This window comes from Ooceraea biroi, chromosome 11 (genome assembly GCF_003672135.1).
Source record: "Ooceraea biroi isolate clonal line C1 chromosome 11, Obir_v5.4, whole genome shotgun sequence".
Lineage (NCBI taxonomy): Eukaryota > Metazoa > Arthropoda > Insecta > Hymenoptera > Formicidae > Ooceraea > Ooceraea biroi.
In genome coordinates, this window is record NC_039516.1 from 8,504,372 (window position 1) to 8,519,168 (window position 14,797).

The 14,797-nt window shown below is 35.4% G+C and overlaps 1 protein-coding gene and 1 long non-coding RNA gene across 2 annotated transcripts in view; both read left to right on the forward strand.

Moving 5' to 3' along the window:
- LOC105285968 (laccase-3) overlaps positions 1-6,403 on the forward strand; it is a 312,136-nt gene extending 305,733 nt beyond the window's left edge. Inside the window, exons 10-11 of the mRNA XM_026973661.1 lie at positions 5,628-5,870; positions 6,196-6,403. Coding sequence (XP_026829462.1) covers positions 5,628-5,870; positions 6,196-6,335 — 383 coding nt within the window. The 3' untranslated portion in view covers positions 6,336-6,403. The remainder of the gene's footprint in view (positions 1-5,627; positions 5,871-6,195) is intronic.
- Positions 6,404-8,229: 1,826 nt separating this feature from the next.
- On the forward strand, positions 8,230-11,078 carry LOC109611404. Its single transcript, XR_002193780.2, has 2 exons — positions 8,230-10,637; positions 10,713-11,078. It is a non-coding gene; the product is annotated as an uncharacterized LOC109611404 (long non-coding RNA).
- Positions 11,079-14,797: the final 3,719 nt, after the last annotated feature.

Here is a 14,797-nt window from a genome sequence, read left to right on the forward strand (position 1 = left end):
GGGCTTGGAAGTGTTTTCACATGTGTTTCAAAATATTATTGTAGATACTCGGTAGGTTGTCTGTATCTTTCTGAGAATTAATAGCATCTCTATTCTGTTTAATGAAGATCATCTCAGCAATTTCTCTTTTTTTAACATTATCTTCTTTATGCAAGATTTTAACATTTGGCCTACTATGGGACCACTGTGCATTGTAGCCATATTTTTTCAAATTTCTACTCATACCGGCACTTAAATTATTGATATATGGAATCCTAATGAACTTCTTATTCATATAATTGTCTGTCTCATTTAAACACATGTCTCGGTACTCTATCTCACGCATTCTCCTCTTAATATGCTTGTCGATAAATTCTATCGGATAACAATTATTTTGCAAAATTGCTTTGACAATTGCAATATTAGACATATGTTAATGAGAGTCAGACAGCAACAAAGCTCTGTCAACTAACCCTTTAATCACACCTATTTTTTAATTTTCAAGATGATTCGAAAAATAGTTAATGTACCTACCTGAAAAACTTGTAGGCTGATGGATTGGTTATAGGTCGTCAGGAAATCCAGGAAGTTGTAGGAACTTAGAGTTTATTAAGAGACAGGTAATACAGGCGTTAGCAATAACGGAGAAAACGGGAGTGAGTCGAACCTCGGAATCGGCCTCCTTTATATATTGCCCCAAAGATTCTCTTTTGTTGAAAACCGTTGCCCAGACAATCAATAAATAGGTTGCTTGGGAAGTTGGCAAATGAACGCATATTATACAAGTAAATGTCGAAAAAATAAATAAGTATCCAAGACGACGAACAGACGCAACGTCACGTAACATTATCGTCATCGGTTCTCAACCCAATACATTTAACACAAATAATAATTTTCCTCTTTCCCTTTCTTTTTGTTTACAAAATTTTTAATATTTATTGGCGGCCACCAACATAACAAATCATTGTCCTCTTTCTGCAGCCAATTTGTAGGAATTTCGGATACCATCATCAAGAAACGATATAACAGTATAAGCCATATTTCTGAACATAAACATAAATTATACAAAATATTTCATAATCTACCCTGATTTTATAAATTTATGGAAGAATTTTGCAATATATTATAATCTATTTTACACATGTACACGCACGCACACAAAGAACAAACCCGAAGAAATAAACAAGAGCAAATATTATTATAAAACTTTTTAAGTATGCACAAAAATTGCAATATAAATTCTAAGGAATACATATAACTCACTTATTGCATGAAGAACTGCCACATAAAAAATTGTACAAAAACAAAGCAAACGTGCCAAAGTATGAAAACAAATGTCTGTAAAAATGAATATACAGGGTGTCTCACAACCTCCGTCCAATATTTTAATAGCGTATTCTAGAGGTAAAATAGAGTGAAAAATTTTAATACGAAAATTTCGAGGTTACAATAGTTTTTGAGTTAGAAGCGATCAAAGTTTCCCAATAATATTGCGTAAAACTCGCGCGCTCAGGCTCGTGACTACACGCGTACCGATCTGTCATCTGTTATTGATTTTCAAGTCAGGTGATATGGATTTTTACTGCACAGCTGATTTTGTCATTTATTATGTATAGCAAAAAACATTTAATTTTTTAAATAAAAATTTAAATAATTAATTATCACATTTGATAAAACATAATGTTTACGTTTACAAAAAATTAAAGGTATGTGATATTAATAAAAAACAAGATTTCAATAAAATGGATAACTTAATCTTATTTTCCTCTCAGAACCTGTCACAAGAGAAAAAATAATAATAATAAATTAATTTTCACCTTTCTGATTAAACCGAAAATGTATTTCGTTTTTTACATGTGTGAGAACATTATGTTTTATCCAATACCAGCAATACCAGCTTCAGCGTTTGAAAAGTGTTTTGAGGACTTAAGCGTTGGCACATGTGTATTGCATCCGATGGGGCCTATTTTGAAGGTGACAAAATCAATATTGATGAATAAACAAGTAATTTGTGTTTTATTAACTAATTCCGGATACTTTTTTTGCAGAATGTATATTTATATTTATTTATTAAACGAAATAAAAAACGACGGGGGTAAACTCTTTTTTCCTGCATATTATTGACTTCTGTGCATAAATATACTTAATATAATTTTATATTTTATAAACATGTAAGTTAATACTTTTAAAAACCTTGACTGACAGGACTATGGCTTTCATCTCCTCATATATTATAAAAAAGAATAACATACTTCACACTACAAAATATGTGAAATCACAACAAAATTACCTTTTTAAAAAAAGGTACAAAAAAGCGCCAAGTATACGCGCCTGAAGTTCTTTCAAAAAAGGACTCTACAAAACTAATGATATGAACAAATTGCGCCAACTACAATGGGTATTTATGCAAACCAGAAAATCTATTACTTTATTATTACTCTTTGGCCGATATTCATTGTTGATTCTGATTTAAGACCATCTTAAGTACAATCATAAGATATTTGAAACCAATCACACAGTCGTATTAGCATCTTAAGATATTACCTCAGATCGTCTGGAAATAAGAACGGACTATGAATACTAGTCTTTGATATTAAAAAATAAAAGACATTATAATATTAAGCAGATATTTTTATACGAATAAATATTTTAATACATAGAAATATATTTATTAATACAAATAAGTGTTTTTTTCAAAATACTTGGCGCTGCTAAACCGAATCAAAAATTGTCTTAGTATTTAAATAATCTAAATATTACAATAATTTCCTTAAACTCTAAATTACATAACAACTCGCTGAAATACATATATGTACAAATGTAGTTAAACTTATTCTATGCTTAATTCTAATGTCACACACATACATACACATGCACGCATTCACAAGAGAGAGAGAAAGAGAATGAGGCAATTAACATAATGATTCACGGAATTGTTACAAGAGGGTAAGGAAATAAATACTAGGGAAGATGCGTTAAAAATTCACTCGTTGATACATCATCAGCTTAGCGCTCCTGCTTTTCAAAATATGATTTCCTATGCATGATTTGCATCGCGTTTAATTGATGAAAGAAACATATTTACCAACATTAATGAAACTTGCTTTCCTGCACATTTGCGTAAAACAAGATGTCAATGCCAAAATATTTCTTTTATTTCGTGCGCGCAATGTTCACAAGTATTATGCTTCACATGCTTTTACGACAAGTATCATCCCAAAAATTGTCAGTATAATATTTAATTTTTTATATTTCTTAAAAGGTTCTATTCTTTTGTTCCTTTCATATATATATCTCTCTCTCTTTCTATACTCATATATTACTATATCAATATAAAAAAATTTGAAAAAATTGCAACAACCAGGCTTGAATCGACGATCTACAGATTTATAGCGAAGCGCCTTGCTTGCTGCGCTCACTCTTGTAGAGGCTTCTGAGATAATGTTATATATGGCCACGTACAACGGCCACTCACCTATAATTAATTATAACTCGGCTCCTAAGGCCCATTCAGAAAAAGTACTTTACAGGTATTTTTTACATAATATCTCCTACAACTTCTACAAATTTCATTAAAATCGGTAGAGAGCAAAGAGTGGCCTCCTCTTATTAGATCTGGTGACCGAGGTGGCCAATCTTCTCCTCCTTCATTTTGGTTCCTTCTTCTTCCTATCCACCTTCGTGGGAAAACCTCATTTAAAATTCGACATGGTCCTGCAAAATGAGGCGGAACTCGATCATGTTGAAACCATATCTGCTCGAAGTTATTCGGAAAAATATTTTGTATGCCTGGAATTATTTGATCTACAAGTAATCCCTCGTACATTTGAGCATTATGATTTCCCTCCAAAAAAACGGCCTTATCAAATAAGTATCTATCATGCCACACCATACATTTACTTTTTGTGGGTATTGCGTGTGAGTTTCCCGCACCCAATTTAGATTTTCATCTGACCAGAAGCGAACATTTTGATTATTAACCTCACCTGTCAACGTAAAGGTTGCCTCGTCTGTGAAAACAAGTTGATAAAGAAAGTTGGGCGAGGCACCTATTAGCTCCATCATTCTTGCACAGAAGCGCAAACAAAGCTCATTATCTCCATCTTGCACCTCTTGAACATACTGCAGTTTGTATGGATGTACTTTACTTTTTCTTATAATTCTGTGGATCGACCTGGAAGCAATGTCGTGAACTTGAGCTGCTCTACTAAGAGACATATGGGGATTTTCATTAAAACTCTGCAGAACATCAAGTTGTTTATTCTCATTACTTACAGATAATTACCTGCCTGATCTAGAGCAATTATTTACACTACGTAAAGTTTCTTGAAAACGCTGTATTGTTTTCGAAACAGTGGATTTATTAATTTGACGATTCGGAAAAGTCTCATTAAATAATCGAACTACTTCAGTTAACGATTGTTCGTTATCACCCCATCCGCGCATCATGAGGATAGTGATTCTTTCACGCTCCGACAATTCGTTAGCCATTTTTTTAGTCAAACGATTAATATTTAATTTAGTAATTTTCGAGCTAAGAAGACAAAAGTTCTCAGCAGAAGTGGAGAGTGCTCTGCTCTGAACGCTATCACCCTATCTGAATGATTATGCGCGAGAAAATAACATACTACACCATGGCGTTTACAGTTTATACCACGTGAGAGTATCAATAAGGTAGTCAGGAGAAGGGGGAGGGAATGGGTAGGGAATGGGGAGGAGAAGAGAGGGCAATTGGATCGTTGGAAGCTTCTATTGGACCCTCAGAAAGGAATTCAATTCCTCCTGATTATTACTTTTAAATAATGCTGATGCCGGCGATACCGTAACTTTCAAGCTCCATAACTCAAAAGTACTTCATGAAATAAGGCTATATTATAGTGTATTGGAAAGCTCTCGAAATAAGCTACAAGAATATGCAATAAAAAATGGGGATCTCCATTTAAGAAATTGAAGATGATCTTCATGTGACCTTGACAACACTCTTCAAGGTCATACTGATATTGTGTAATGCGCTATTTGAAACCATACAACTTTTGTCTGAAGCAATTTTCTCTAAAATGCATAGTCTTCGTAAAATTTAGGGGTTTCCATAATTTTGCCGGACCCTGTATAATTGTTGGATGATCAATTCCGAGTTGTAGTTGCAAGCTCACGAGTCGAGTCGATTAGGTAGAGTCTTCATTGAGCAATGCCTGCAAGTCATCCTTTTCTATGACTGTAAACCATCAGAGCGTTCTTTGTCATTTATGTAGAAATCACTGCTCTTAAATTGTTTAAACCAATTCGCATACATTCGAACAGCTACAATATTTTCACTATAAGTCTCACAAATGATTCTGTGTGAATCAGCAGCACTTTTCTTTTGATTAAAACAGAATACACACGCACACAATTTTCAATTTTACGATTTTCAACTAGTACTAGATAAGTACTAGATAAGAAGTTATATTGACATCTATAGCTTGTCATGCATAAATATCAATATAGAAAAGCCAACATACAAAAACTAAAAATACTTCTGCTCATAAAATTATTAACGCATGCAATTCACATCGACTTCATAAAATGCAAAAAGTAATTTATTCTAAATATTCTAATCTGCCGGAATGATAACAAAAGGTAAAAGAATCAATTATAATATATTACAGGACCTCGGCCAAATTTGAACCATCCATTTCACTTACATGGTTATAGTTTTTGTGTATTGGAAGCTGGTCAATTTGTTAACGCAAGTAATAAGGATGATATATCGAGTAATGATGTACTCCAAGTGATACAAGTTTACGAACAACACTTGCAAAATGGCGATTATAAAGCTTGTGCTCCAAAAGATACAATGATTGTACCAAATACTGGCTTTATCATCATTCGCTTCATAGCAGATAATCCAGGTTACTAAATTTATCATAATTCTGTAATAATAAAATAAATTAGATCCAATTTTTTATTTAATTCTTATGTACCTATATAAAAAGATACATTATACGTAAAAGAAGGTAGAAAAATATGAATATCTTTTCAAAATAGGTTTAAATTAAATTGACTTTTTATAAATTTAATATATACACATACGCGCATGTCTGCATGTAAGCACGTACACATGCACACAAACTCTATTCGCCCCTGCACGCTCACACTTACGGATAGACACGTGTACATTATATACATCATTAAATTGTAAAGTAATAACAAATAATAGAAACATTTATTTTTCAGGATGGTGGTTTTTTCATTGCCATTTTTTGTGGCATACTGCAACGGGAATGAATGTCGTTTTGCATGTTGGTAAACCAATTGATCTTCCATCGATACCACCAGATTTTCCTGAATGCTACAATTGGACTCCACCTAATTAAATAATTTTCATTAATAACATAAATTGTTATTTTCTTAAATAAAAGGTTGATTCTAAATTTTTATATGTGGAATGCATAAAATAATGTCCACAATATTATGATATATAAATTGATGAATTAATAAACATATTATTGTTACATCTAGACTCCATAGTTTTCCTTACTTTCGTAAGAGATAGATATTATAGATATGCATATCTCAATGAAGTAATATTTTTCCATCTGTTATTTACTTATCTTATGTCACACATTATTACTCAGCGGTAGTCTTCACGGTTGCTGCAAAAAGATATCAATCACCGACAAGGAACTACTTGCGCCCACCGCATAATCTTTAGGCAAACACATCTCTTGCAGCAACCCTGAACTCTAGTGCAGCATCTGACTTATCGTAAATGCCGTTGCCCTAGATTACCCAAAAATGCTTGTTTCATCATCATCACTGATCATCTATTACGATTAATTTTTCATGACTCATCTTCTGCTCCCGCCTGTCAATCATCTCAAGAGGTGTTTTTTCCATTTCCTAATTGTTTTTAATAATCCCCTCCTTGTATGACCTCGATTTTCCATATAAAAAGGGCAGCAAAACCTTCCAAAGACAGTACAGTACAGTACATTACGACGTTCAAACAGTACAACTCACGATCAGTACAAACTGCACAGTGCAGTACCATACAGTTCAATCACCTCGAGTCGAAAAAGTCTCAACTCAGCCGCTATAATTGAATTAGTGCACAGAACCAATTCGCACTGTGTCAGTCTCTGCGAACTCTGCGAACCAAAAAGTAAGCATTTGTTTTTTTTTTCTTTTCTTTTCTATCACTTGTTCTTCTCTTGGAGGTTAACTCTATCTTTTCTTTCTTCAGCCTCTCTTGTCTTTCTTTTTTTCCTTTTTTTCGCTACTTTTCTCACTTTATTTCTCTTCCTCCTTTACTCTTACTCTTTTCTCTCTTTCCTATTTACTTCCGAAAACATAAAACTTATTATTTCCTTCGAAGTGCGACCCTGTGGGGACGACATAGGTTCGACGGAGCATCAGTCTCGAGTTGTGGGCCCCAGCTGGCCCGCCGTGGAAATTACCGCAGAATTTGAAGACCTCTCCTCCCCTCTATCCTCCTCGTCTTATTTCCCAGTTCCCTTCGAGGAACGGGATCGCTACTGTTGACGCAATCCGAATAGTCAAAGGTAGGCGTGAAGGAAATTGGCTAGTTGATTTGATTGCACATTTTACTAAAATTAAGAAAAGAAACAAGTAATTCCGTAGTAAATTAATCGAGGCAGCAGACTTGACAAATGTCATGTGATGTGTCGTGTACGGCCGAGATTTTCGTGCTCCGGCCCCTTGAATGACGCTGAAGGAGGTCGCTCTTCGAAGATCTTGTTCGTTCAACGCCTGTAAAGAAACTGTTGGGATAATTCCTGAAAGAAGTGGTTAAGAGAACGCTCGAAGAACGTTACCACCTCAGTTATTAGAGGCACCGTAAAGCGGCTGACTAAGAAATCAGCGAGTGAGCTGCTCCAGAGAGCACATGTACATGTAATGGATGAAGCTGTAAGAGTCCACAAGAACTCTGTCACCCGAAGGCAACCTCTGTTAGTAACGAGTCGGCTTTGATTCTTTCACCTAAAATAGTGAGGTTAAAATAGTCGGCAAGGACTACAACACCCGAGATAAATCAGGCTAGATACAGAGACGTAACGACTCTCTCACCCGAAGGCTAGTGACTAGAAAACTCGACAAGCGCTTGTCCACCCGAAGGCCGTGAACTATAGTAAAGTCGTCGAAGACTTACACACCCGAAGGCTGTCTAGGTTATTCGAGTGTCCGCTCATTGGCAGAAGCCCTTATCTCTCTTTCGTCACCGCTGGGCGTTTCAGATGAACCCGTCTCTCGTTGGTCGTCTACTCGAACTCGCCTTGTCTCACAAAGAACCACACAAAGTTTTCGCAAGCGATTTGCTACGCAGAGATCGCAGAGATTGCGAGGTAAGAAGAAGACTGCCGCGCCACCACCGCTCTCCACTCGCTCTTGTATTACTCCGCCGACGGTCGCGCAGTACCGCTGCGGCCGGTCATTTCGAAAAGACCGCTAATCCGCAACAGCTACTCTCCCGCTCTCTGTTTATGATCGCCTTCCTCAATTCCTTTGGAGGAGACTTTTTGAGCGTCCCTCAACCGGGTCTTCATAAACCCGCTCCTTACTCACCTCCGCCTCTGGTTTATCTTCCCGAATCACCTGTATTAAACCTTAATTCCTCACCCCTCACCCCTATCTCACCCTTACCTCCAGTTCTTCCCAACACTCTGCTTCCCCTCATTGACTTGGCTTCGTCTCGTTCCTTCTCGATCGTACAAGGACCGTGTACTAGGGAGTACATTCTCTTACACAAAAAAAGGACCAACGAGAAAGGATCTACCCTTCGGAAGGTTAATGACCTTCCTGGTCATTAACCTTCCGAAAGATAAACACTGGTCAGCCCGACTCACGCGATAACGTGTGACAACGTTCTGTGCGTCCCTTCTTTCTCGAGCTCTATCTCCGGAGCTCCGGACGTAACATTATACATGTATTAATATATACATGTATATATACGGGGTGCTCCCGGATTAAATGGCCAAACTGAAAATATAGATTCAGAATATCAAAACAAAACAAAATTTTCCTCTGGAAGTATGCTCACAAATGCTTTGTTCATGAGATATTAACTTCTGAAGTTCAGATACTTGTTGATGGGTTTTGATCGAAATGCTGCAATATGACGGCGTATTCACGGCGAGCAGCGTTAGCATTTGTTTATGGTGCGAACAAAAACCTGTAAATGATCTTTCATCTTCGAAACAAAAAAAGGAGACAACAAAGCTCCGTCCATTTGTATCAAATAATCGTTAGCAGTGATGCCAGAAATGAGATGCATGCGGTAGCATTGGGTGGGGAATGGAGTGAGGACGGTTTCGCGCTGCACACTATCTATGTGTAATCGATAACTTCAGTCTCCTTCAGATACTCGTGAGGTGTTGATCGCTTGGTGATGCTCCTTGACATGTCTCTAGTTATTTTCTGCTAGTGAGTCATTATTGATTTGGATTTGATTTGTGGTTTTAATTAGTTAATATAGTTATAGATATTATTTGTAATTTTAGAAAGTAACTGTACACTTTGCATCTGAAGAGGACCTGAATACAGGTCGAAACGTCGTGCATTTTTAATAAATTGCCAGTGTAGTCAACATATAAGATTGAAACAGGACATGATTTTAAGTGGGGGGAAGTTGAGGTGTTGGACAGAGAAGGTTCATATAAAAAAAAATTGACTTCGAAAATGATTAACATAAAACGACAAATTAATCCACTCAATTTACAAAATGACACAGAGTCGCTACCAGATGAATATCTTCCTATTTTGAGTTCTGTTTTCCATAATAAGCTTGGTGTACCTTGAATCTGTTTGTTCATTTGTTTTTGTCTCTCTGGGATGTCAGACGCTCGTGATATCAGTCTTACGATAGATAGAAGAAGAATATGTTCAAGATATGATGATGGAATCAAAATCTTGTAGTTTGTCAGAGATGATGTTTGACATTGACTAGAATCACGTTAAAGGAATTGTAAGTTTCAAATCATTCAAGGTTATTTTATAATCAGGTTATTTTATAATATTGACATAATTATGATCTGAAGATGTTGTTATAATTTGTGATGGGTGCGTCTAGAAAAAGTATGTGTTTATATGACTAGTGTGAGGTTGCAAAACTGATGAATTAGGTAGGATATTTATGTTTCATTTTTTTATATTGGTTTCTATATTTTTCAAGACGAAATTGATTACGATATATTATGTATTTGACAGGTTTTTATATATGTAAAGCACTGAAGAGGGCCCAACGTGGATCGAAACGTCTGTTGTATTTTACTTTGGATGAATAAATGATTGGCACCAATACCCAGCTGCGCTTGGAACCGTTGTATTGCATATTATTGAATTACCGAGCATTTTAATTGTAACGATTAATTTTAAAGTCTAGCAAATTCATGCAGTCAGTTTCTAGGTCATCTAAGATAATGTCGGCCAGAACTGGAGACAAAGGCGAACCCATAGGATATATATTTGTGGTTTTAATTATTTAATACATGGACGACAATGAGCTGTAGGACTTCTAATATACAGGGTGTCTCAGTGACTCCGTACAATCCGTTAATGGCATATAGCCCAAGTTGAGCTGAACCAAAAAGTCCTGTATAATAAACAAGTTGGTCTAACATCGATAACTTATGAGACCGATTTTGGGCCCTTCATGTGCGGTATGCGAATATGTTTGCGATTTTGTCTACAATGATAATTTGTTAATGTACAATTGAGTCTGATGTTGTTTATAGTTGTTAAATGAGATAAATCACCTTATGCTTGAGACGATAACCTCATACAAGATAACGAGATGCTGACTATTAACTACGAATGAAAATTTATACACTGAAGATGGTCTAACGTTTAGACCGAAACGTCTGTAATTACAATTTCAATGTGAATTCTATGTTGTTCGGGTAAATTCTACGTGAATATAGATTAATAAGCACTTACACCTTGCGTCGCTTTTGTTTTCTTACAACTATTTGATTACTTATTTAATATAGTTATGGATATTATTTGTAATTTTAGAAAGTAACTGTACACTTTGCACCTGAAGAGGTCCTGAATATAGGTCGAAACGTCATGCATTTTTAATAAATTGCCAGTGTAATCAACATATACAGTTTTATTGATTATCTGTCCTGGCGAACTAAGGATTTTTGGAAATTATTACACTGTTAACTTAAACATGGTATCGAACACCTTTGAAGCATTTTTTAAGACGACTAGCAGAAGGTTTGGATATCGAGCGACTTAGCTATTAAAGTCTTGGATCGAGCTTAATGCTGTGTACGGTTTCCCAACAATTGAAATTCCTTTTCATAATCAACCGATCATCGGTCGGTAAGGTAGATTTCCGATGTCGCTATTTTCGTGTGTTGTAATGTATCATCGGTCGGTAAGGTAGATTTCTGATGTCGGTATTTCTGTGTCGGTAAGGTGTTCGTCAGTCGGTAATATAATTATTGATCAATAATTAAAATCAATGATTAAAAAATATACAATTAAAACATACAATTATCTTCTCGCGAATGCACAAGGCATTTACAATTAACGGATACCATCTATAAACTTAATAACTGCAAAATCGGTAATTACCATTGGTTGGTTGGTACTATTACCATCTAACATTTTACCTCTTTGCTTGAGGTCTACAAAATTGGCCCCCCTCCTACAACAATATATAAAACTATTAGTATATTCGGTTTGTACATCGTTTGTACATGAATGTACCTCAATTTTTATTATTTGTACATTCCTGGTTAATTGAAAAACAAAAAACACTTTTAGTAACTAGACGAATGATAGTTAGCCCCCCCCCCTATGCTATAATTATTGCATATTTATGTGTTTATTGTGCTTAATCGTTTGTACATCGTTTGTACATTATTTATAATTCATTAACTTTTCATTTAAACATTTACTTTTTTAAATATAAATAAATAATTTTCATTCGAATATGGACCTCCGTATAGTTAGCAGACAAATATGATAAATCTTATTTTTTTATTGCACTCGTTTGGGAATCGTATGGCAAAGTTTAAGAAACCACTTTTAGATTTTGGGAAATAATAGGTTTTTAATAATTAATGAAAATTAGTTGAGCGTATAGTTAGCAGACATCATTCCAAATATCTTTTCATTTCTTTCAATGCTAAATCATTTGGGAAATACGCTTATAATGTTTTCAGAGTTTGGGAAATGATGATTTCCCCTCAAAATCAAGTTTAAGGGGATGCTGGAGCTGCTAGTGAACTTTTTCGTGAAAGTGCTGCCACTTCGATGGAACTAAAATATCAGTGGCTGACAGAATTGACATTACCGACGTGTCGGGAAGACGTGAATGCTTCAAAACTCTGAAGCATTTGGAACGTCAACTGGACTGTAAGAAGTCTTTCAACATTTAGGGTGCGTTCCGAGTCGCGCATATGCGCGCATTTATCTATAATGATGTATTATACAGGGTGTTTCCTAAGTAAGTAGACAAACTTAAGGAAGATATTCCTTGGCTTATTTTAAGAAGAAAAGGACATATAAACATATGTCCTAAACTGCTTTGTTTTCCAAAAAAAAGTATCTGTCATTGTAAATACGTCTTGCTTGACGAGCGTTTCCATTAGCAAGACCGTATACGAAATACATATCTGCCATTTCGGCGTTTGTGTAATTTACCATAATTAATAAAATTACTAAACTTAATAGGAACTAATAAAGTTTGCGTCAAAGATAACGTGATAGCAGTGATGCCGGATAGCGTGCTTTTGCAGTACGAGTCAACAGCGGTGGGAATGGAGTGGGGATGGTCTCGCGGCGGCCGCGCGGCGCAGTCTGAAACGAGTGTTCGCTTGCGGCGCCGCGAGACCATCCCCACTCCATCCCCATCGCTGTTGACTCGTACTGCAAAAGCACGCTATCCAAAAAGTGAACGAAAACAGTGATGTACTTTTTTTGGAAAACAAAGCAGTTTAGGACATATATTTATATGACCTTTTCTTCTTAAAATAAGCCAAGGAATATCTTCCTTAAGTTTGTCTACTTACTTAGGAAACACCCTGTATATCACAACAAACTTACTTTTTTACAATATATATCAAATGTGCATATGAACATTCCAATAAAATTTTTTTCATACAATCATTATATTTTGTAGCTTCTCGTATATGAAACTTTTATAGGATATCTTTATAAAACAAAAAACCAAATTCACCGAAACATCGCTACTATTTGTATCAAAATCTAGAGCCAGATTACTTATAAGTTAATAAAATGATGTGAAATGATTGTGAATAATAAGTTAATAAAATGATGTGAAATGATTGTGAATGTGTCAGAATATTTTGAATTATTTTTAATAACACAGAATCTCCGTCAATTTTGAATAAATGTGATGGGAGTATATAAAAATATAAACTAAATAAATCTGAAAATGACACTAGTATTTATTAAAATTAAATATAGTCTGGAAAATAATACATGTTGCAATAAAGCTTGCTACATAACATTCAACAAGCATAATGATGTATTTTTAAATAATTATGTATTATTTAATCAACACTGATGCAACTGGTCTTGTAACTGAGCATACCGCATTTGTAACGAGCGTTCTCCTTCTGTTTGTCTGTCACGTCTTCCATGAGTACATTTATTCGTCTTGGAATCGCCACCTCTTCCTGTATTTGCAACAATTTAAATGTTGACAAATCCAAATACTTGCTCTATGTGTTCTCTAAGTTCATGCAACTGTTTTGTGAGAACTTGTGTTATGTATAATATATAAAATATCTAAAATATTTTTAAATAAGAGTAAGAAAGAAGGCAATGTTTTTATTACATATTAGAAGAAAAAAGAAACATTCTGAACTAGTACAGCAATGGAACACCTTCCTCTTGAGTCGGTTTAGCAGCGCCAAGTATTTCGAATAAGTTACTTACTAATAACATCCTTCAGTGACATTAAATATTTAGAAAATTTAAAATATTTATAAAAGTTTAGAAATAGAATGGGCCCCTCCAACGCCCATTCCCGTGAGAACGCAACCAATTTATTTTTTCGTCTCTCCGATTGATCATAGGAGGCATGTGAGCAATAACGCATTTGTTGCAAGAAGCGTTCGCGCGAATAACGCACGCATCGAACAACAATGTTTTACCAACATTTATGACATCATTGATTATGAGGTCATTGCCACGTACGTGATGCCTTTGAAAATGTGATGTGTAAACATTTTTAGGTCGGGAAAAGCGTCAGTTCCTTACTTTGTAAAATAGTAAGAAAATGACGTCTCATGCGTTTCACGTCATTGCAATATTTTTCCTCGCATGGATCTTTTCCCAACACTATAGCAGTAGCAAAGGCGGCAGCATAAATACCACAACTCGTATAATCCGGTTGTGTTTGCACCTTTTCAAAAATTATATCGCTCACGTTTATTTGTGGGAAACGTTTGCGAATATAATCTTTTTCCTTTGCTGCTAATTTGTGGTATGTACAGCCGGGTATGCTGTCATACACATGCAGTTTGGAACTGTCAAAGAAAATGCACCGCCAATGATCGGTACAATTCCCTCCAATTATTTGAATGCTCATGACGCTAGTACTAGCGTCAATGAGCTGAGGACATTCCAGGTACTGCACGCTTTGTGTCTCGAAAGGAGACGTCTCTCTGACGATGCGTAAAAATGCATCTAAAGATTCATCGTTCACTTTGCCGTGCAGAGGTAAAATATTCTGCTCCAGCAAAGAGAAAGGAACAATCGTATCGTCGAGAGTGTTTTTCATTCTTTTTGCATCTTCTTTAGTTATTTCTCTTTTTTCATTACAATAACTGATGAT